This window comes from Lacerta agilis, chromosome 1, assembly GCF_009819535.1.
Source record: "Lacerta agilis isolate rLacAgi1 chromosome 1, rLacAgi1.pri, whole genome shotgun sequence".
Lineage (NCBI taxonomy): Eukaryota > Metazoa > Chordata > Lepidosauria > Squamata > Lacertidae > Lacerta > Lacerta agilis.
Window position 1 is genome coordinate 11744790 of NC_046312.1, and position 24490 is coordinate 11769279.

At 45.1% G+C, this 24490-nt stretch overlaps 1 protein-coding gene across 1 annotated transcript in view; it reads right to left on the minus strand.

Annotated features, from left to right (window-relative positions):
* Nucleotides 1-1780: 1780 nt before the first annotated feature.
* LOC117060522 (neuroblast differentiation-associated protein AHNAK-like) overlaps nucleotides 1781-24490 on the minus strand; it is a 94431-nt gene continuing 71721 nt past the window's right edge. The window contains exon 7 of the mRNA XM_033172809.1: nucleotides 1781-21982. Coding sequence (XP_033028700.1) covers nucleotides 3093-21982 — 18890 coding nt within the window. The 3' untranslated portion in view covers nucleotides 1781-3092. The remainder of the gene's footprint in view (nucleotides 21983-24490) is intronic.

A 24490-nucleotide genomic window follows, 5' to 3' on the forward strand; every position in this document is an offset into this window, starting at 1 on the left:
CTAGCACTGATGGCTAGCTACCATTTGCTTATTTACGTCACAAGATTTAGATGTGGTTTGATTGTAATAAATAGATAAATAACCTCGAAGCAGTTATCATTAAAATCTGTGGCACAAGGTAAATGGGCTGTAACTGGCAAGATTATAGACAAATTACCCAGCCACCCCTGGTTTTGTTATTCTCAGGCATTTTCTGACATCTGCAATTCACACGGCGCAGTAGTAGTTTCCACCTACTACTTTGGAAATTGTCCCAGGTCCCCCTGCAGACTTTATCTACAGTACGGGCTTAACAGTCATTGTCAGGCTGCTAAACTTGAATGCAGGAGAAGATAATTTCCAGTTTTGCAGATAATTCCCAAATCTGCAGATGGAAGGGAAGGAGTCACAATCACATCTCAAAAGTCTCTCAGGGACATTCCAGGGTTTTGTTTTGTTTGTTTTTGCAAATGAACTCAGAATCCTAGCCCTAACAACCAGAGATTTCCCCACTCCCCAACTTTCCCAGACATTTTAGATAGCCGCATTGGCATGTTAGCATGGATAGTATTTCTTCAGAATCAGAATGACGATCACGATACTAATGGTACTACTTTTATTTCTGTATCAGGAGGAGCATAGCCAGGATACAATCAACATTATTGCCGTACATAAGCACAATGTTTCACAGGCATGTGTGTACCATCTTGTTGGCTGCATACGTGTAGCAAGCATTCATATAATCCAAAAGGCAAACAATAATTATTTACAACCTATATCCTTAGGAAAGTTAAAGCCACTTACATATGCTCCCTTCCATCTCTTATCCAAGCACTAAACTCCTGACTATTAAGTTTTATTTCTGAAGTCACTTGAATGCCAGTTTACAATCCAGTCACACTGAAGTACACACCTTACGCCACTTCAGCCCCCATCCTGTAGGAGTACTGTTGTGGTCAGAAGGTCCTCTTTATCAAGACAGTTGGATCTTACGACCCTTGTCTTAAGATTGAAGTCAACGAATACCGCTTTTGAATGGTTGGTTGGATGGATTAATGAATGTGACGGCTTTGGTCTGCCCAACACATGTCTTTGGACTGAGAGTGACTACTCGTGATCATGTGGCTACATATCTGTACCTGGCCTGTGGGGGATTTCTCTTTAGTGCTCAGCAGAAGGGTACAAAACAACACTGGGGTGAATGAGTCACACTGGGGTGAACGAGTGTCAACAAATGAATACAGATTACGGTTGACAAGCCATAACTTTTTCCCATCAACTAAAGCCCTCTTCATGCCTCATATGACTGAAATGGGGATGACCCCATGGACCTTACACCACCCACACAGTCTGTCATGACCTGGCAACTGACACCATTGTCCTCCACTTCAGCACCAGGGATCCTTCTGTATTCCTTACTCTAAATCACACAGGCAGCCTGAATGTGTACAGGAAGGTCCCTAAGGTTGGCTCTGCCATTAGGCAGAGTGGAGCGATTGCCTCAGGCAGATACTAGGTGGTGGAGACAAGCAGCAAGGTGTTGGGAGGACAGAACTGTGCACAATGGCAGAGCTTCATTCTCCGGCACTGGGGGCGGGGAGCAGGCAGGGGCTGGGCTGGCACGCGTCCCGGGGGCGGGGCATGCCACCCAAAGGGTTGGGGCACGCATACTGGGGGTGGGGCGTGCCACCCGCAGGGCGTGCCATGCGTTCTGGGGCGGGGCGCGCAGCCTGCGGGGGCGGGGCGCCCAGCGTGGGCGGGGGGACAGCCGCGATGGAACCCCACCGGGATCGCGCCGATGGGGGTGGAGCGCTCCCATCGCCCCCTCTACCTGATAAGAAATGTGAGGAAGTGTGGGTTAAAATCTCTATCGGCTTGGCAGGACAAAACAGACACCAATTAAATATGCACCATGGCAAGTTTTCACATAGTAAGGTAAACGGTCATTTGTATTCATCCTGTATGCACCATAAAACATGTGATCTGCTCAGGCAATCAGTTACAGGCATGGTAGCCACAGGAAGTTTGTGTGTGTTGGCCTCCAGTCGGTAGGAAGCTGGATGAGTGCATCATGTACCGGCTTCAACTTTTGACTCCCCAGTGCAAAGGCTTGAAAAAAATCTTTGCAGGGGCATAGCTGAAACTGCTTCTTCTGTAAATGCATTTACCCAAATTGCCACAGGACAAGCATGAAGGCAAGCAGTATTTTTCTTACAGCTACTTTTCACCTAGGTGACCAGATGTTGGCTAGTCCTGATATTTTACATATATAAAACTTCAAAAGGCACGCTAACACATATCTTAAGACACTGGTGCTAAGATTTTTTTTTGTCATTAAAAAGAAATTTCAGAAGTAACATTTAGATATGCTGTTCCGCAAAATGTTTAGGACTGATATGCAATTTCTTTTAGGTGCCAATACTTCAGTTTAACTGATAGTCTTGAAAACTGGCAAGATGCTTCGTGACTGGAAAGGAAGAATAAGCATTGTAACATTTACAGTATTATTTCCATTTGGTCTATGTTTCAAAACGATCCTGAAATATGCCTATTGCTCAAAGATAATGAAAATATATTTATATATACTTTTCATAAGATAGCAGCAGAAATACAGTTAAAAAAATAAAATCTAAAAAAGAAAATATGTCTCCTAATTCTCCCAGCACTAGCTTCCTAATACTCTGCAAATAATCTAGAACAAAATCATTGCTGTGATTTGATTCTATAATGATTATATTTAAACTTTTGTCCAGTCTTTATTCCTCTAAGTAGGTCTGAAGAGAGAACACGTGGAAATTAATAGAAAGGGTATTTGTTGGTTTCATTAGAACTATGGATGTCTCTTGTCAGTAGTTTCCTTTGTCTATTTTTGTTTCCTTGTGTCCCATGCAACAAGTGTTTTTGTTAGGAACTATTTTTCTATATTTCAATGAGCTTGAAAACAGTACTGTAATTTTAAACAAAACATTTCTTCGTTCCTTTTAATGCAATGTTTTATTTTCTTTTGCTGGAAAGAAGGCAATGAGTTTTCTAATCCCCCCCCAGCCTAGAAAAGTGTTTCATCACATTTTTATGTATGCTTGAGTTTTGAAGGAAAAGAAACCATCTTATTTTTATGCCTCTTCGGGAATGCTTTGGGGTGCAGCTTTCCCTTTCTCTAGCAGTATCAATTCAGTTCTTGCAGAAGATGAAACAATGGGTGTGGTCTCTGAGGTTTCACCCTCTGCGACTGTCTCATCAGCTGGCAAGGATTCTTGCGCATCAAAAAAAGTTTCTGATTTTTCTGTCGGACTTTCCTCATCCTGAGGTTTTTCTTCTTTTGGATCTGTCTCGTCTACTTTATCAGTTTCCATACCCTTTTTTGTTGGAGATGAAAAACCTAACTTAGGGAATCGAAACCATCCAGCTTTTTCAGTTTGTTTGGCAGTGTCACTGTCTGATGTGGCTGGGACATCGACTTGTGCCTCTTCTTGAAATGGTTTTTGAACTTCAGGTTTGGAATCTGCGCTTGTGTCATCAACAGAGGAAGAAAACCCAATACTTGGAAGCCAAAATTTAAACCTGCCAGAAGATCTCTTACTATCAGATTTTTCCTTTGGATCTGTTGTTGACTCTTCTTCAGCACTTACAACTTCAGTTTCTTCGGTAATTTCTACAGCAGATTCGGACATCATCGAACTGTCTGCAAACTCATCAGAAGATTGTACTTCAACTGCAAATGCTTTCAGCTTTGTCAGCTTAGTAGTAGAAGATGCTTCTTCAATAAGTTCTTGGCCTTTGTCTGATACTTTCAGTTCAGCAAAGCTGGTCTTTTGTGTCGTTTCTCCTGCCTTTTCACCTGAAGGTTGGTGATCTTTACTCTCAAACATTTCATTCGTATATTCTGTAGAAGACAGTTTGACTGGCATATCCAAGCTCACAAGTGATTCCTGAATTTTCACTTTTAAAAGAGAAAACCCATAGGTGGCAGTTTGAACTTCTGATGGAGGAATCTCTGATTCTCTCACTATCTGAGTTGAGAAAGATTCCTGACTTTCAGAATCGCAGGAGTCAAACGCAGATTTACTTTGTAGCTTTTTTTCGTTTCCTTCAAAGTATGGTCCTTCAATGTGCAGTGATGAACTCTGAATAAATGACTCAGTAGATGGGAGTTTACATTCAAGTTGTGTTGTCTGAATATCTGGTTCCGTCAGTGTTGTAATTTTAGCTACTGATTTTTGGATTTTACCGTTCATAGTGTCTATTTTTTCTGTAGGAAATTTAATGTTGAATTCCACTGGCCTCTGTATGAGTGTTGTTGTTGTCTCCTCAAAAGAAGGATCTGTAGATGGCAGTTTAGTTTCCACTTGTGTTCTTTGGATGTCAGACAATGTTGTAATTCTGACTGTTGATTTCTGGATATTACAACCAATGTCTTCTACCTTCTCATCGTGGAATGTAGTTCTGAATTCTTTTTGAAGGGCACCATCACCATCTATATCAGTAGCAGCACATTTCATGTGTGTTGTGTCTTCTGAAGTCAACACTTGTCCTTCAGCTACAGATGTACTGTATGTGAACTTGGGTATTTTGAGTTTGTGAATATGGAAACTTAGCTCTGAATCTCCAAAAACTTGTTTGCCACTGGTCTCTCCTGGTTTCCCTGCAAAGTCGAGCTTTCTACTTTTCATGTCAACAAACTCATCTGCTTTTTGAGCCTGGATTCCGAATATCTCTCTTTCATTTTTATCTAGTGACACCTCAGCCTCTGTCTTTGGTGGATCAGCATCAACTTCTGCACTTCGTGATTTAGTACGTAAACTGCCAAACTTTGGCATCTTGAATTTTGATGATTTTGTTTTACTTGAGCCATCTGTCTCTTCTGCTTTCACTTCTCCTTCCATGGGCATATCTTTTTCAAAGCCTTCTATTGGGTACTCTATTATTTCAAAGTCTTCATCAGTGACTGAAACATCCATTCTAACTTCTGGTGGTCTAACATCAGGCTCTTGCAAGTCAGATGTAGCATTATCAACTTTCTTGCTGGTTTTTGTGGTTGACCATCCAAAAGAAGGCACACTGAACTTTGGCATTTTGAATATGCTTTCTTTTCCTTGAGTATCTTTTTTGGGTGATTTTATTTGGCTCTCCTTTTCAGTCTTTGCATCAGGGCTTTGCTCAGCGACGTTTGCCTCTGTAATGATAGCATCAACTTTTTTCTCCGTTCCAGCCACAGTAATTTCAGTGGCAGGTGTCTCAGCCACCGTTATGTCAATACCCACATTTGGTACACTGATTTCTGATGTAGGGACAGTGGATGAAGTTGTATGTATCTGTACAATCTGTCCTTCAGCACCAAGTTTAACTACATCGGCATATGTTTTACACTCCAGGGGACTTATTCTATTGTCAGCTTTTCCTGAGGACTGTGAAAAACTGCCTTCCCCCATTAATAGGCCAGTGCTGAAGTCCTTTTCCTTCTGTATTGAAACTCCATCTTTTGTAATGTCCTCTTGAGGAAACATGACTTTGCCTTCTAAAATGTCCTGTCCAGAATATAATTCACTAACCACATGGGGAGACTGGGTTGCCATTTCGGGAGCTTCTATTTCTACTTCAGCAAGAGGAGCTTTTCCTGTACTGCCATCTCCTTCAGAATCACCCTTTTTCCCCTTTGAAGATGATCGGCCAAATGAAGGCATCCTAAACTTGGGCATTTTAAACCAACCTGGAGACTCCTCAGTCTGAATCTCTCCAGACTTTGCTTCATGTTCTGCAGGGCTGCGAACAGATACGTCAGATACTTCGATGTCAACTCTGGGCATTTGTATTTCTCCAGCTGACAACTTTATTTCTCCATCAGCGGGTTCAGCATCTACTTCCAAGGTTGGAGCTTCACCGCAAAGTCTTTCAAAGTCTGTTGTTGCTTGTAGATGAGAAACTTCAGTTTCCATTTTGGGTAAGGTGACCCCAGTCTCTGGCGATTTTCCTTCTGGAATTGAAATTCCAAACCTTGGCATTTGGAGTTTTAGCATTCTAATCGTCCCCTCCGTAACATCAGTTTTCATACTTCCACTATCCACATTGATTTCACCTTCAGATCCTATTTCTGCACTCTTCAGTTCAACTGAACTATCTATGGTGGGCTCCTTAATATCAACTTTAATATCAGTATCTATTTGGGGAGCTTTGATTCTCACTTTTGATGTGCCCTTTGGCACTTTTATGCATATTTCAGTTTCTTCTTCTTTCTGTGTTGTAAAACTGCTCTCTATATCAGGTATTTGTACCAAAGCCCCATCTCTTTCCACAGTAATATCTGCCTCCACTTTTGGTAGGCTACCCTGTGATTTTGGTAGCTTTGGCCTGTGAAGGGAGATTTTGGGCATATTAAAATGAGGCCTTTTCATCTGACCTTTTTTTGTAGATATTTCAGTATCTAGCTCCATGTGGACTTCTTGATCTTCTGACAGAACTGCTGTTAGTTCTGCATCTGTATCATCTGGTAAGATAGTCAATTTAGGTTCTTCCAAAGGTTCTTTTGCAGTAGTTTTAACACTCGCTTCCTTTTTAGGTGACCAATTAAATGATGGCAATTTGAATTTTGGCATTTTGAAATGTCCTTCTTTTTCTTCTGCATCTATACTTCCAGTCTTTACATCTCCCTCAAATTTAGCATCTTTTGCTGCAGCAATCAAATCTTGAGCCTCTGTCTCTGGCTGTACCACAGAAAGACCCACCGATGGTAATTTTATGTCTGTTGCTGGAATCTTCATGTCAGCTGTAGGAATTTGGGGCATTTTAATTTTCCCTCCGGGGCCGGTTTTTCCTGAACCAGCTACGTCACCTTCACCTTCAAGTGTTGGTGCCTCTACTGCAATATCTGCAATATCTGCAGTCGTTTTCAGCTGAGGAACTTTTGCATCTTCAGGTGGCAAACTAATCTCGGTGTCTGAAGTTTTTCCTTTAGAAAATGAGATTCCAAACTTAGGCCTTTGGAATTTAGGCCTTTTCATCTTCCCATCCATGCCTTCAGTTTTTATCTCTGTTCCATCTACAGAGATATCAGTGGACGGTCCTTCAATTCCTACTTCTAGGCCTTTCACCACAGGGACTTTAATTTCTGCCATTGTTTTACTAATATTATCACCAACGTCAAGTGATTTTAATTCTGGTTCTGAAAGACCGGCATCAGGTATAGGAAGTTTGACATCACTTTCAGGTAAGCTGATTTCCATGTCCATTTTTGGACCTTTAAGTTCTGGTTTGGAAAGTTCTAGGCTTGGAAGCTTAACTTTGGGCATTTTAATGCCTTTTCTAGGATCACCACCACTGATATCTGTATCTGGCATTTGTAGTGTCATCTCTCCTTCATCCTCTGTAGTAGATACTGTAATGTCAGCATGCAACTGTGGTACAGATATTTCTGCTTTATGACTTTTCATTTTGGGAAGGGATATCTTTGGCATGCTAAAATGAGGCCTTCTGGTTTTGGTTTTCTCACTGTCTTTATCAAAAGACATATGTCCCTCTAGTTCTTCAATGTGGATTTCTCCTTCCTCTACAGTGAGTGTTAATTCAGATTCAATTTCACCTGCTGAAACTGGAACTGAGGCATCTTCTAAATTTGCATAAATATCAGTAGAAACACTTGCTTCTTTCTTTGGAGACCAGCTAAAAGATGGAAGCTTGAATTTTGGCATTTTAAATTTGCTTTCCTTTCCTACAATTTCTTTTTCATAGGTTTCACATTTAATATTTTTGCTTTCTGAATCTGGTCCTTGGAGGTCAGCATTTGATTTGAGAACAGAAATATCCACAAATGGACAAGAGATCTCCTCGTCTGCAGCTTTTGCTTTGGGAGGTGAAATTCCAAATTTGGGCGCCTGGAGTTTTTGTATCCTAAATTTGCTGTCCAGGCCCTCCATCTTTGCCTCAGCACCATCCAGAGTAATCTCAGCAGGAGGTACCTCTATTTGTAGGTCTGCAGCTCTCAGTTCAAAGGAAGCCGCACCCTTTGGAATCTTCACGTCGGGTGCTGAGAACTTGATGTCTGCTGAAACATCCCCTGCCTTGATCTCAGGTTCTGTTACACTGACATCCGGAAGAGCAATGTCAACCTTGGGTGAGCTGAGGTCCACATCGACTTTGGGACCTTTGATCTCTGGCTTGGAGAAACCCATGCTGGGCATCTTGAACTTTGGCATGTGTATTTTCATTCCGCCACCCTCAATGCTGCCTTCTGCATCGGGCACCTTAACAGAAACCTCTGCCTCTGGAATTTCCACTTTTGCTGTGGGTACAGAGATGTCTGCTTCAACCTTGGGCAGCGAGACTCCCACCTGAGGCGTCTTCATTTTGGGAACCTTGACGCTTGGCATTTTGACATCAGGCATTTTGATTTTGCCCTTCTCAGCGACCTCCAACTCCACACTTGGAGCCTTCATTTCAGCTCCAGGCAATTTCACATCAGTCTCTATGTCCACAGAGGGCAGGGTCACTTCCCCTTTCAGTTCTGGTTTGGAGATATCCACTTCCACAGAAGGTAAGTTGATTCCTCCCTCTGCAGCGGCTTTCCCCTTGGGCAGTGACATTCCAATCTTGGGCATATGGAATTTGGGCATCTTAAATCTACTGTCGGTACCCTCCAGCTTAGCTTCAACTCCACCTACAGCAATATCTGCTGATGGTGCCTTAACTTGTAGGTCTGGAGCCTTCAGTTCCAAGGAAGACTCTCCCGCTGGAATCTTCATGTCGGGTGCTGAGAGGCTGATATCTGCTGAAATGTCACCTGCCTTTATCTCAGGCTTGCTTATACTGACGTCTGGAAGACCAATGTCAACCTTGGGTGCGCTGACGTCCACATCGACTTTGGGACCTTTGATCTCTGGTTTGGAGAAACCCATGCTGGGCATCTTGAACTTTGGCATGTGTATTTTCATTCCGCCACCCTCAATGCTGCCTTCTGCATCAGGCACCTTAACAGAGACCCCTGCCTCTGGAATTTCCACTTTTGCTGTGGGAACAGAGATGTCTGCTTCAACCTTGGGCAGCGAGACTCCCACCTGAGGCGTCTTCACTTTGGGAACCTTGACGCTTGGCATTTTGACATCAGGCATTTTGATTTTGCTCTTCTCATCGACCTCCAACTCCACACTTGGTGCCTTCATTTCAACTCCGGGCAATTTGACATCAGTCTCTACGTCCACAGAAGGCAGGGTCACTTCCCCTTTCAGTTCTGGTTTGGAGATATCAACCTCCACAGTGGGTAAGCTGATTCCTCCCTCTGCAGCAGCTTTCCCCTTGGGCAGTGACATTCCAAACTTGGGCATATGGAATTTGGGCATCTTAAATCTACTGTCGGTACCCTCCAGCTTAGCTTCAACTCCACCTACAGCAATATCTGTTGATGGTACCTTAACTTGTAGGTCTGGAGCCTTCAGTTCCAAGGAAGACTCTCCAGCTGGAATCTTCATGTCGGGTGCTGAGAGGTTGATATCTGCTGCAATGTCACCTGCCTTTATCTCAGGCTTGTTTATACTGACGTCTGGAAGACCAATGTCAACCTTGGGTGCGCTGACGTCCACATCGACTTTGGGACCTTTGATCTCTGGTTTGGAGAAACCAATGCTGGGCATCTTGAACTTTGGCATGTGCATTTTCTTCCCTTCACCCTCAATGCTGCCTTCTGCATCAGGCACCTTAACAGAGACCTCTTCATCTGGAATGTCCACTGTTGCTTTGGGAACAGAGATGTCTGCTTCAACCTTGGGCAGCGAGACTCCCACCTGAGGCGTCTTCACTTTGGGAACCTTGACGCTTGGCATTTTGACATCAGGCATTTTGATTTTGCCCTTCTCAGGCACCTCCAACTCTATACTAGGTGCCTTCATTTCAGCTGCGGGCAATTTGACGTCAGTGTCGATGCCCACAGAGGGCAGGGTCACTTCCACTTTCAGTTCTGGTTTGGAGATATCCACATCCACAGAAGGTAAGCTGATTCCTCCCTCTGCAGCGGCTTTCCCCTTGGGCAGTGACATTCCAAACTTGGGCATATGGAATTTGGGCATCTTAAATCTACTGTCGGTACCCTCCAGCTTAGCTTCAACTCCACCTACAGCAATATCTGTTGATGGTGCCTTAACTTGTAGGTCTGGAGCCTTCAGTTCCAAGGAAGACTCTCCCGCTGGAATCTTCATGTCGGGTGCTGAGAGGCTGATATCTGCTGAAATGTCACCTGCCTTTATCTCAGGCTTGCTTATACTGACGTCTGGAAGACCAATGTCAACCTTGGGTGCGCTGACGTCCACATCGACTTTGGGACCTTTGATCTCTGGTTTGGAGAAACCCATGCTGGGCATCTTGAACTTTGGCATGTGCATTTTCTTCCCTTCACCCTCGATGCTGCCTTGTGCATCAGGCACCTTAACAGAGACCCCTGCCTCTGGAATTTCCACTGTTGCTTTGGGAACAGAGATGTCTGCTTCAACTTTGGGCAGCGAGACTCCCACCTGAGGCGTCTTCATTTTGGGAACCTTGACGCTTGGCATTTTGACATCAGGCATTTTGATTTTACCCTTCTCATCCACCTCCAACTCCACACTTGGTGCCTTCATTTCAACTCCGGGCAATTTGACATCAGTCTCTACGTCCACAGAAGGCAGGGTCACTTCCCCTTTCAGTTCTGGTTTGGAGATATCAACCTCCACAGTAGGTAAGCTGATTCCTCCCTCTGCAGCAGCTTTCCCCTTGGGCAGTGACATTCCAAACTTGGGCATATGGAATTTGGGCATCTTAAATCTACTGTCGGTACCCTCCAACTTAGCTTCAACTCCACCTACAGCAATATCTGCTGATGGTGCCTTAACTTGTAGGTCTGGAGCCATCAGTTCCAAGGAAGATTCTCCCGCTGGAATCTTCATGTCAGGTGCTGAGAACTTAATGTCTGCTGAAAAGTCACCTGCTTTGATCTCAGGCTTGGTTACACTGACGTCTGGAAGACCAATGTCAACCTTGGGTGCGCTGACGTCCACATCGACTTTGGGACCTTTGATCTCTGGTTTGGAGAAACCCATGCTGGGCATCTTGAACTTTGGCATGTGTATTTGCATTCCGCCACCCTCAATGCTGCCTTCTGCATCAGGCACCTTAACAGAGACCTCTTCATCTGGAATGTCCACTGTTGCTTTGGGAACAGAGATGTCTGCTTCAACCTTGGGCAGCGAGACTCCCACCTGAGGCGTCTTCACTTTGGGAACCTTGACGCTTGGCATTTTGACATCAGGCATTTTGATTTTGCCCTTCTCAGGAACCTCCAACTCTATACTAGGTGCCTTCATTTCAGCTGCGGGCAATTTGACGTCAGTGTCGATGCCCACAGAGGGCAGGGTCACTTCCCCTTTCAGTTCTGGTTTGGAGATATCCACATCCACAGAAGGTAAACTGATTCCTCCCTCTGCAGCGGCTTTCCCCTTGGGCAGTGACATTCCAATCTTGGGCATATGGATTTTGGGCATCTTAAATCTACTGTCGGTACCCTCCAGCTTAGCTTCAACTCCACCTACAGCAATATCTGTTGATGGTGCCTTAACTTGTAGGTCTGGAGCCTTCAGTTCCAAGGAAGACTCTCCCGCTGGAAACTTCATGTCGGGTGCTGAGAGGCTGATATCTGCTGAAATGTCACCTGCCTTTATCTCAGGCTTGCTTATACTGATGTTTGGAAGACCAATGTCAACCTTGGGTGCGCTGACGTCCACATCGACTTTGGGACCTTTGATCTCTGGTTTGGAGAAACCCATGCTGGGCATCTTGAACTTTGGCATGTGCATTTTCTTCCCTTCACCCTCGATGCTGCCTTCTGCATCAGGCACCTTAACAGAGACCCCTGCCTCTGGAATTTCCACTTTTGCTGTGGGTACAGAGATGTCTGCTTCAACCTTGGGCAGTGAGACCCCCACCTGAGGCGTCTTCATTTTGGGAACCTTGACGCTTGGCATTTTGACATCAGGCATTTTGATTTTGCCCTTCTCAGCGACCTCCAACTCCACACTTGGTGCCTTCATTTCAGCTCCGGGGAATTTCACATCAGTCTCTATGTCCACAGAAGGCAGGGTCACTTCCCCTTTCAGTTCTGGTTTGGAGATATCCACATCCACAGAAGGTAAGCTGATTCCTCCCTCTGCAGCGGCTTTCCCCTTGGGCAGTGACATTCCAAACTTGGGCATATGGAATTTGGGCATCTTAAATCTACTGTCGGTACCCTCCAGCTTAGCTTCAACTCCACCTACTGCAATATCTGCTGATGGTGCCTTAACTTGTAGGTCTGGAGCCTTCAGTTCCATGGAAGATTCTCCCGCTGGAATCTTCATGTCAGGTGCTGAGAACTTAATGTCTGCTGAAAAGTCACCTGCTTTGATCTCAGGCTTGGTTACACTGACGTCTGGAAGACCAATGTCGACCTTGGGTGCGCTGACGTCCACATCGACTTTGGGACCTTTGATCTCTGGTTTGGAGAAACCCATGCTGGGCATCTTGAACTTTGGCATGTGTATTTTCATTCCTCCACCCTCGATGCTGCCTTCTGCATCGGGCACCTTAACGGAGACCTCTGCCTCTGGAATTTCCACTGTTGCTTTGGGAACAGAGATGTCTGCTTTAGCCTTTGGCAGTGAGACTCCCACCTGAGGAGTCTTCATTTTGGGAACCTTGACGCTTGGCATTTTGACATCAGGCATTTTGATTTTGCCCTTCTCAGCCACCTCCAACTCTACATTTGGTGCCTTCATTTCAGGTTTGGACAATTTTACGTCAGTCTCGATGCCCATAGTGGGCAGGGTCACTTCCCCTTTCAGTCCCTGTTTGGAGATATCAACCTCCACAGAAGGTATGCTTATTTCTCCCTCTGAAGTGTCTTTCCCTTTGGGAAGTGACATGGCAAAGCTGGGCATTTGGAATTTTGGCATCTTAAATTTACTGTCCATGCCCTCCAGCTTAGCTTCAATTCCACCCAGAGGGACATCCGCCGATGGTGCCTCAACCTTTAGGTCTGGAGCCTTCAGTTCCAAGCAAGACTCTCCTGCTGGAATCTTCATGTCGGGTGCTGAAAACGTAATGTCTGCTGAAATGTCACCTGCCTTTATCTCAGGCTTGATTATATTAACATTCGGAAGACCAATGTCAACCTTGGGTGCACTGACGTCCACATCAACTTTGGGACCTTTGATCTCTTGCTTGGAGAAACCCATGCTGGGCATCTTGAACTTTGGCATGTGCATTTTCATTCCGCCACCCTCGATGCTGCCTTCTGCATCAGGCACCTTAACAGAGAACCCTGCCTCTGGAATTTCCACTGTTGCTTTGGGAACAGAGATGTCTGCTTCAACCTTGGGCAGCGAGACTCCCACCTGAGGCGTCTTCATTTTGGGAACCTTGACGCTTGGCATTTTGACATCAGGCATTTTGATTTTGCCCTTTTCAGTGACCTCCAACTCCACACTTGGTGCCTTCATTTCAGCTCCGGGCAATTTCACATCAGTCTCTATGTCCACAGAGGGCAGGGTCACTTCCCCTTTCAGTTCTGGTTTGGAGATATCCACATCCACAGAAGGTAGGCTGATTCCTCCCTCTGCAGCGGCTTTCCCCTTGGGCAGTGACATTCCAATCTTGGGCATATGGAATTTGGGCATCTTAAATCTACTGTCGGTACCCTCCAGCTTAGCTTCAACTCCACCTACAGCAATATCTGCTGATGGTGCCTCAACCTTTAGATCTGGAGCTTTCAGTTCCAAGGAAGACTCTCCTGCTGGAATCTTCATGTCGGGTGCTGAGAACTTAATGTCTGCTGAGATGTCACCTGCTTTGATCTCAGGCTTGGTTACACTGACGTCCGGAAGACCAATGTCAACCTTGGGTGCGCTGACGTCCACATCGACTTTGGGACCTTTGATCTCTGGTTTGGAGAAACCCATGCTGGGCATCTTGAACTTTGGCATGTGTATTTTCATTCCGCCACCCTCAATGCTGCCTTCTGCATCAGGCACCTTAACAGAGACCTCTTCCTCTGGAATTTCCACTTTTGCTGTGGGAACAGAGATGTCTGCTTCAACCTTGGGCAGCGAGACTCCCACCTGAGGCGTCTTCACTTTGGGAACCTTGACGCTTGGCATTTTGACATCAGGCATTTTGATTTTGCCCTTCTCAGCCACCTCCAACTCCACACTTGCTGCCTTCATTTCAGCTCCAGGCAATTTCACGTCAGTCTTGATGCCCACAGAGGGCAGGGTCACTTCCCCTTTCAGTTCTGGTTTGGAGATATCCACATCCACAGAAGGTAAGGTAATTTCCCCCTCTGCAGTGTCTTTCCCCTTGGGACGTGACATACCAAACTTGGGCATTTGGAGTTTTGGCATCTTAAATCTACTGTCGGTACCCTCCAGCTTAGCTTCAACTCCACCTACAGCAATATCTGCTGATGGTGCCTTAACTTGTAGGTCTGGAGCCGTCAGTTCCAAGGAAGACTCTCCCACTGGAATCTTCATGTCAGGTGCTGAGAACTTAATGTCTGCTGAAAAGTCACCTGCTTTGATCTCAGGCTTGGTTACACTGATGTCTGGAAGACCAATGTCAACCTTGGGTGCGCTGACGTCCACATCGACTTTGGGACCTTTGATCTCTGGATTGGAGAAACGCATGCTGGGCATCTTGAACTTTGGCATGTGTATTTTCATTCCGCCACCCTCGATGCTGCCTTCTGCATCGGGCACCTTAACGGAGACCTCTGCCTCTGGAATGTCCACTGTTGCTTTGGGAACAGAGATGTCTGCTTTAGCCTTTGGCAGTGAGACTCCCACCTGAGGAGTCTTCATTTGGGGAACCTTGACGCTTGGCATTTTGACATCAGGCATTTTGATTTTGCCCTTCTCAGCCACCTCCAACTCTACATTTGGTGCCTTCATTTCAGGTTTGGACAATTTTACGTTAGTCTCGATGCCCATAGTGGGCAGGGTCACTTCCCCTTTCACTTCTGGTTTGGAGATATCAACCTCCACAGAAGGTATGTTTATTTCTCCCTCTGAAGTGTCTTTCCCTTTGGGAAGTGACATGGCAAAGCTGGGCATTTGGAATTTTGGCATCTTAAATTTACTGTCCATGCCCTCCAGCTTAGCTTCAATTCCACCCAGAGCGACATCCGCCGATGGTGCTTTAACTTGTAGGTCTGGAGCCTTCAGTTCCAAGGAAGACTCTCCTGCTGGAATCTTCATGTCGGGTGCTGAGAACTTAATGTCTGCTGAAATGTCACCTGCCTTTATCTCAGGTTTGCTTACACTGACGTCTGGAAGACCAATGTCAACCTTGGGTGCACTGACGTCCACATCAACTTTGGGACCTTTGATCTCTGGCTTGGAGAAACCCATGCTGGGCATCTTGAACTTTGGCATGTGCATTTTCATTCCGCCACCCTCGATGCTGCCTTCTGCATCAGGCACCTTAACGGAGACCCCTGCCTCTGGAATTTCCACTGTTGCTTTGGGAACAGACATGTCTGCTTCAACCTTGGGCAGCGAGACTCCCACCTGAGGCATCTTCACTTTGGGAACCTTGACGCTTGGCATTTTGACATCAGGCATTTTGATTTTGCCCTTCTCAGCCACCTCCAACTCCACACTTGGTGCCTTCATTTCAGCTCCGGGAAATTTCACATCAGTCTCAATCCCCACAGAGGGCAGGGTCACTTCCCCTTTTATTTCTGGTTTGGAGATTTCCACATCCACAGAAGGTAAGGTGATTTCTGCCTCTGTAGCGAATTTCTCCTTGGGAAGTGACATTCCAAACTTGGGCATTTGGAGTTTTGGCATCTTAAATTTACTGTCGGTGTCCTCCAGATTAGCTTCAACTCCACCTACAGCAATATCAGACAATTGTGCCTCAATATTTAGGTCTGGCGCCTTCAGTTCCAAGGAAGACTCTCCTGCTGGAATCTTGATATTGGGTGCTGAGAGGCTGATATCTTCTGAAATGTCAACTGCCTTTATCTCAGGTTTGCTTATACTGACGTCTGGAAGACTAATGTCAACCTTGGGTGCGCTGACGTCCACATCGACTTTGGGACCTTTGATCTCTGGTTTGGAGTAACCCATGCTGGGCATCTTGAACTTTGGCATGTGTATTTTCATTCCGCCACCCTCAATGCTGCCTTCTGCATCGGGCACCTTAACAGAGACCTCTTCCTCTGGAATTTCCACTTTTGCTGTGGGTACAGAGATGTCTGCTTCAACCTTGGGCAGCGAGACTCCCACCTGAGGCGTCTTCATTTTGGGAACCTTGACACTTGGCATTTTGACATCAGGCATTTTGATTTTGCCCTTCTCAGCCACCTCCAACTCCACACTTGCTGCCTTCATTTCAGCTCCAGGCAATTTCACATCAGTCTCTATGTCCACAGAGGGCAGGGTCACTTCCCCTTTCAGTTCTGGTTTGGAGATATCCACATCCACAGAAGGTAAGGTAATTTCCCCCTCTGCAGTGTCTTTCCCCTTGGGACGTGACATACCAAACTTGGGCATTTGGAGTTTTGGCATCTTAAATCTACTGTCGGTACCCTCCAGCTTAGCTTCAACTCCACCTACAGCAATATCTGCTGATGGTGCCTTAACTTGTAGGTCTGGAGCCGTCAGTTCCAAGGAAGACTCTCCCACTGGAATCTTCATGTCAGGTGCTGAGAACTTAATGTCTGCTGAAAAGTCACCTGCTTTGATCTCAGGCTTGGTTACACTGATGTCTGGAAGACCAATGTCAACCTTGGGTGCGCTGACGTCCACATCGACTTTGGGACCTTTGATCTCTGGTTTGGAGAAACCCATGCTGGGCATCTTGAACTTTGGCATGTGTATTTTCATTCCGCCACCCTCGATGCTGCCTTCTGCATCGGGCACCTTAACGGAGACCTCTGCCTCTGGAATGTCCACTGTTGCTTTGGGAACAGAGATGTCTGCTTTAGCCTTTGGCAGTGAGACTCCCACCTGAGGAGTCTTCATTTGGGGAACCTTGACGCTTGGCATTTTGACATCAGGCATTTTGATTTTGCCCTTCTCAGCCACCTCCAACTCTACATTTGGTGCCTTCATTTCAGGTTTGGACAATTTTACGTTAGTCTCGATGCCCATAGTGGGCAGGGTCACTTCCCCTTTCACTTCTGGTTTGGAGATATCAACCTCCACAGAAGGTATGTTTATTTCTCCCTCTGAAGTGTCTTTCCCTTTGGGAAGTGACATGGCAAAGCTGGGCATTTGGAATTTTGGCATCTTAAATTTACTGTCCATGCCCTCCAGCTTAGCTTCAATTCCACCCAGAGCGACATCCGCCGATGGTGCTTTAACTTGTAGGTCTGGAGCCTTCAGTTCCAAGGAAGACTCTCCTGCTGGAATCTTCATGTCGGGTGCTGAGAACTTAATGTCTGCTGAAATGTCACCTGCCTTTATCTCAGGTTTGCTTACACTGACGTCTGGAAGACCAATGTCAACCTTGGGTGCACTGACGTCCACATCAACTTTGGGACCTTTGATCTCTGGCTTGGAGAAACCCATGCTGGGCATCTTGAACTTTGGCATGTGCATTTTCATTCCGCCACCCTCGATGCTGCCTTCTGCATCAGGCACCTTAACGGAGACCCCTGCCTCTGGAATTTCCACTGTTGCTTTGGGAACAGACATGTCTGCTTCAACCTTGGGCAGCGAGACTCCCACCTGAGGCGTCTTCACTTTGGGAACCTTGACGCTTGGCATTTTGACATCAGGCATTTTGATTTTGCCCTTCTCAGCCACCTCCAACTCCACACTTGCTGCCTTCATTTCAGCTCCAGGCAATTTCACGTCAGTCTTGATGCCCACAGAGGGCAGGGTCACTTCCCCTTTCAGTTCTGGTTTGGAGATATCCACATCCACAGAAGGTAAGGTAATTTCCCCCTCTGCAGTGTCTTTCCCCTTGGGACGTGACATACCAAACTTGGGCATTTGGAGTTTTGGCATCTTAAATCTACTGTCGGTACCCTCCAGCTTAGCTTCAACTCCACCTACAGCAATATCTGCTGATGGTGCCTTAACTTGTAGGTCTGGAGCCGTCAGTTCCAAGGAAGACTCTCCCACTGGAATCTTCATGTCAGGTGCTGAGAACTTAATGTCTGCTGAAAAGTCACCTGCTTTGATCTCAGGCTTGGTTACACTGATGTCTGGAAGACCAATGTCAACCTTGGGTGCGCTGACGTCCACATCGACTTTGGGACCTTTGATCTCTGGATTGGAGAAACGCATGCTGGGCATCTTGAACTTTGGCATGTGTATTTTCATTCCGCCACCCTCGATGCTGCCTTCTGCATCGGGCACCTTAACGGAGACCTCTGCCTCTGGAATGTCCACTGTTGCTTTGGGAACAGAGATGTCTGCTTTAGCCTTTGGCAGTGAGACTCCCACCGGAGGGGTCTTCATTTTGGGAACCTTGACGCTTGGCATTTTGACATCAGGCATTTTGATTTTGCCCTTCTCAGCGACCTCCAACTCCACACTTGGTGCCTTCATTTCAGCTCCAGGCAATTTCACGTCAGTCTCTATGTCCACAGAGGGCAGGGTCACTTCCCCTTTCAGTTCTGGTTTGGAGATATCCACATCCACAGAAGGTAAGCTGATTCCTCCCTCTGCAGTGTCTTTCCCCCTGGGGAGTGACATTCCAAACTTTGGCATTTGGAATTTTGGCATCTTAAATTTACTGTCGGTGCCCTCCAGCTTAGCTTCGATTCCACCTACAGCAATATCTGCTGATGGTGCCTCAACCTTTAGATCTGGAGCTTTCAGTTCCAAGGAAGACTCTCCTGCTGGAATCTTCATGTCGGGTGCTGAGAACTTAATGTCTGCTGAAATGTCACCTGCCTTTATCTCAGGCTTGCTTATACTGATGTTTGGAAGACCAATGTCAACCTTGGGTGCGCTGACGTCCACATCGACTTTGGGACCTTTGATCTCTGGTTTGGAGAAACCCATGCTGGGCATCTTTAACTTTGGCATGTGCATTTTCTTCCCTTCACCCTCGATGCTGCCTTCTGCATCAGGCACCTTAACAGAGACCCCTGCCTCTGGAATTTCCACTTTTGCTGTGGGAACAGAGATGTCTGCTTCAACCTTGGGCAGCGAGACTCCCACCTGAGGCGTCTTCATTTGGGGAACCTTGACGCTTGGCATTTTGACATCAGGCATTTTGATTTTGCCCTTCTCAGCCACCTCCAGCTCTACACTAGGTGCCTTCATTTCAGGTTTGGACAATTTTACGTCAGTCTCGATGCCCATAGTGGGCAGGGTCACTTCCCCTTTCAGTTCTGGTTTGGAGATATCAACCTCCACAGAAGGTATGCTTATTTCTCCCTCTGAAGTGTCTTTCCCTTTGGGAAGTGACATTGCAAAGCTGGGCATTTGGAATTTTGGCATCTTAAATTTACTGTCCATGCCCTCCAGCTTAGCTTCAATTCCACCCAGAGGGACATCCGCCGATGGTGCCTCAACCTTTAGGTCTGGAGCCTTCAGTTCCAAGCAAGACTCTCCTGCTGGAATCTTCATGTCGGGTGCTGAAAACGTAATGTCTGCTGAAATGTCACCTGCCTTTATCTCAGGCTTGATTATATTAACATCCGGAAGACCAATGTCAACCTTGGGTGCGCTGACGTCCACATCAACTTTGGGACCTTTGATCTCTGGCTTGGAGAAACCCATGCTGGGCATCTTGAACTTTGGCATGTGCATTTTCATTCCGCCACCCTCGATGCTGCCTTCTGCATCAGGCACCTTAACAGAGACCCCTGCCTCTGGAATGTCCACTGTTGCTGTGGGAACAGAGATGTCTGCTTCAACCTTGGGCAGCGAGACTCCCACCTGAGGCGTCTTCATTTTGGGAACCTTGACGCTTGGCATTTTGACATCAGGCATTTTGATTTTGCCCTTCTCAGCCACCTCCAACTTCACACTTGGTGCCTTCATTTCAGCTCCGGGCAATTTCACGTCAGTCTTGATGCCCACAGAGGGCAGGGTCTCTTCCCCTTTCAGTTCTGGTTTGGAGATATCCACATCCACAGAAGGTAAGCTGATTCCTCCCTCTGCAGTGTCTTTCCCCTTGGGCAGTGACATTCCAAACTTTGGCATTTGGAATTTTGGCATCTTAAATCTACTGTCGGTACCCTCCAGCTTAGCTTCAACTCCACCTACAGCAATATCTGCTGATGGTGCCTTAACTTGTAGGTCTGGAGCCGTCAGTTCCAAGGAAGACTCTCCCACTGGAATCTTCATGTCAGGTGCTGAGAACTTAATGTCTGCTGAAAAGTCACCTGCTTTGATCTCAGGCTTGGTTACACTGACGTCTGGAAGACCAATGTCAACCTTGGGTGCGCTGACGTCCACATCGACTTTGGGACCTTTGATCTCTGGTTTGGAGAAACCCATGCTGGGCATCTTTAACTTTGGCATGTGTATTTTCATTCCGCCACCCTCAATGCTGCCTTCTGCATCGGGCACCTTAACAGAGACCTCTTCCTCTGGAATTTCCACTTTTGCTTTGGGAACAGAGATGTCTGCTTTAGCCTTTGGCAGAGAGACTCCCACCTGAGGAGTCTTCATTTTGGGAACCTTGACGCTTGGCATTTTGACATCAGGCATTTTGATTTTGCCCTTCTCAGCAACCTCCAACTCTACACTAGGTGCCTTCATTTCAGCTCCGGGCAATTTCGCGTCAGTCTCAATCCCCACAGAGGGCAGGGTCACTTCCCCTTTTATTTCTGGTTTGGAGATTTCCACATCCACAGAAGGTAAGGTGGTTTCTGCCTCTGTAGTGAATTTCTCCTTGGGAAGTGACATTCCAAACTTGGGCATTTGGAGTTTTGGCATCTTAAATTTACTGTCGGTGTCCTCCAGATTAGCTTCAACTCCACCTACAGCAATATCCGACGATTGTGCCTCAATCTTTAGGTCTGGAGCCTTCAGTTCTGTTCCAAATTTGGGCATTTTGAATTTCGGCATTTTAAACGTAGTGTCCATGCCATCCTTCTTAATCTCAGGAACACCCAGAGACATATCAGTTGATGGCGTCTCTAGTTGTATGTTTGTAGTTTGAAGTTCCAAAGAAGCTTTGGCTGTCGGCATATGTATGACAGTTGTTGGTATCGTGACTTTTGAATCTTCTTCATTTTGATCAATTATTCCTTTGATGCCATCAATGTCTTTTTTTTCTTTTTCTCTTTGTTCACTATCCATTTGTAATTTTGTATACATTTTTTCTGTAGATCCTTTTTGCTTCTTTTTTCGTTGTTTCGGTGGTGTTAACTGTTTTATTTGTATATCTTGTATTTCACCTGTTTGCAATACAGGTTTTGTTATTTGTGTTGTTATCACTGTGGTTTCTGATTTTTTTGTGATGGCTTTGGATTTTGATTTCTTTTCTTTTGTTTTTTTAATTGTTAATTCAACTTCAGGGTATTTACCTGTATGATATGGCAGTTCAAATTTTGTTTCCCTAACATCTTTTCTGGGTTCCTGTATTTCCTCCAGTTTTTTCTCTTTAGCCCGTGAAGTAGAATATTGCACTGTGATTATTTCTGGGATTTCCTGGGCAGTGTCATTTTCATAGTCTGTGAGAGGTTTGACTTCATATTTTGTCCTCTCCTCTGGTTCTTGTTTAGCTCTGTGCATCTTGAATCCAATACTGGGGAATCTTAGTTTCTTTTGACTTCCTCTTTTAACTTTTGCATGAATTTCTTCAGGCTGAAATTGTGATTCTGTGTCTGTACTTGTTGGGGAAATATCCGGAATCGCATGTTCATATGCATCTGACGTGCTACGAGATCTCCTTTGCCCCAATATCTTTCTACCTTTTATTGACTGGAATTTTGGCCAGGAAAGTCTGTCCTTCTTGGATCTTTTTGGCCTTCCAACTCTTTGTTTTACAATTAGGTCCGCTTTATCTTCTTCTGTGAATGTCTTTTCTGAAGTTTCTAGTGCTTCCTTCCCCTGAGAAACAGAATTTCCAAAATAAATGGTTGTAGTACTTATTACGTGTGCATTTAATCCCCACCCCTTTGCATCTTCAAAATTGTTGAAGGCAATGTACATCAGAATTTTTAAATGAATAAATAGCAACAAGAAACCCCAAAACATTAAAACATACTAAATTAACAGAGAGACTTTGGCTGTGTACACATTACCAGCTTAAAATGCAGTGGGATAATTTCCCTCTTCTTCATTTCAAATCACATTTGGACATCATTGTACACATCAGCATGGTTGGATGTATAATAATAATAATTTTTGTTAAATCTTTTTCATAATACAATGAGATAAAAGGTTGGGTGTTTTTCCAAGTCTCCCATTGCCTGTCCACACTAGTGGGTGGAGAGGGGGCATGGATGTCATCATATGACTTACATTTTCAAATCAGACTGAAGCTGGTTAGGGAGAAAACACATCAAAATGCAGCATTTCTCAGGGAACTACAGCCGAATCCTATGCAGAATCCTCACAGCCATGCAGTCATTTTCTCTCACGCTAATCTACCTCACAGGGTTATTGTCAGGATAACAGGGGAGGGGGCAAAGAAACCGTGTGGTCCCCCCCCCCCGGAAGAAGCATGGGGCAAAAATGTATACCGATAAGAAATCTTGCACCTGTCGAAGTAACGTCTATAAATCCTAACAAAATTGTATACCGTATTTCACCTCACGGTGCCTAGTTTATCCTGTCGTTTTAACTACTTTACACAATTTGTTTCGCTTTTGCTAGCAATTTGAGAAAAAAGCAAGGAGCCATTCAGGACACCAGCACCCTGAGGTGGCAATGTAAAAATCATTTAAAAGGGGTCTGGGAAAAGACATATAAAGATTTGACGAGAGTGTAGAAAATGATTGTTATTTAAAAAAAACAACAACCCTGAAGGTACAGGACTTGATGGATTTATAGAGCGAAATACTTTGTTCCTGTATCTCGAGAGTGGATGCTAGGCAAAGACCAGACAGCCACTTCTGAAGGAAGAAACCTCTGCCAAAGAAGATAAAGAAGAATGGCAAAACTAACTACTGTATTGAACTATGCAGCATAAATTAAATATTCTGATGTGCAAGAAGGAGAGACTTGGAGTTAATAAAAAAGGGCAAATGTTCAATGTATGTTTTTCAAGCTTTGTGTATAGATCTTTACATTAGTATAACTTGTAATTAGTATAACTCACTTGTAATTAGATGAAGGTTTTAAAAATGGATTATTAAGAACATAAGGTGTTACTGACGTGCACGAACAACTATAAAATAATGGAACCAAGAAGGGGAATGGAGGGAAGTCAAGCATTGTTGTTTTATTTTTGTATTGTTATTGGTATTGTTTTTTTTTTAACTTTTGCTATTTTTGGAAAACCAATAAAATCATTATCAAAAGGACACCAGCACCCTGCCCACTTGAAATACAGTATTGTCCAGTCATCCCACTGGTTTCTAAGATTTCGGCAGGCGTTGCTCACAACATTTTCAAGTATGCCTTCGCCATCGTAAGAACTAGAAAGTTGTCGTTTCAGTTTGGGTATGAGGAACCTAAAGCCAGATGTGTATCCCCCCCCCAGGACCCCCTCTCCCTAAGCCACAGCCTCTACCCAGGCCTCAAATACATCTCTGTCATTTTTCTGTACCCTCACTTTTCTGTATTCCTCTCTGTCAGGAATGTGTCCTTGAACTGTGTGAATGCCTCTTACTTGCTTTGGTGGAGAATGGATAAAAATGTAGCCTGCTATACAAAGAGCCATGTTCCTCATCAAAGTATGCCTATGGCCACCCCCACTTTTACCTCAGGCCCTGCCTACTGCTGGCCCGTGTCCCTCATGAAGTTGTCCGTGAAGGAATGTTGTCCTTAGGCTTAAAAACACCCCCTTTATGTATCTATTTTATTTATAAAAGCATTTACATACTACCCTCCCATGAAACATCAGGTCAGTGTACAGAAATATAAACTCATTTAAAAAGTAGTACCCCCCCCAAAAAAAAACATTTAAATGACTGGCTGCTCGAGAAACATGTAAACAGACGCATGGGCCTATTGGCATTAAAATGTCTCCAAGACATTAACCAGGCCTTTGGTTCAGTTGACTGACATCCTATGCCCTTTTCAAATGTGTGGTTTTTTTGTGGGGGGGTATTGAGTTATTGTTTTTATTTTTACTATGTATTTTGTGGTTTTATATCTTGATTTTATTCTGTGAACTGCCCTGAGGACCCCCCCCCCCCAGGTATAAGGCGGTAAAAAAAATCAATAAATAATTATAATAAAAAGATGCCTGGCAGCTCAATATGATACACACACACACACACACACAGAGAGAGAGAGAGAGAGAGAGAGAGAGAGAGAGAGAGAGAGATTGCATCCTATTCTGAGGCTTACTGCATTCTTACAGAAACTGAGGAACACACACAAAAAGGGCTTCAATAATTCAATGCCTCAAAGGCCACACCCCCTCAAATTTCACTTCC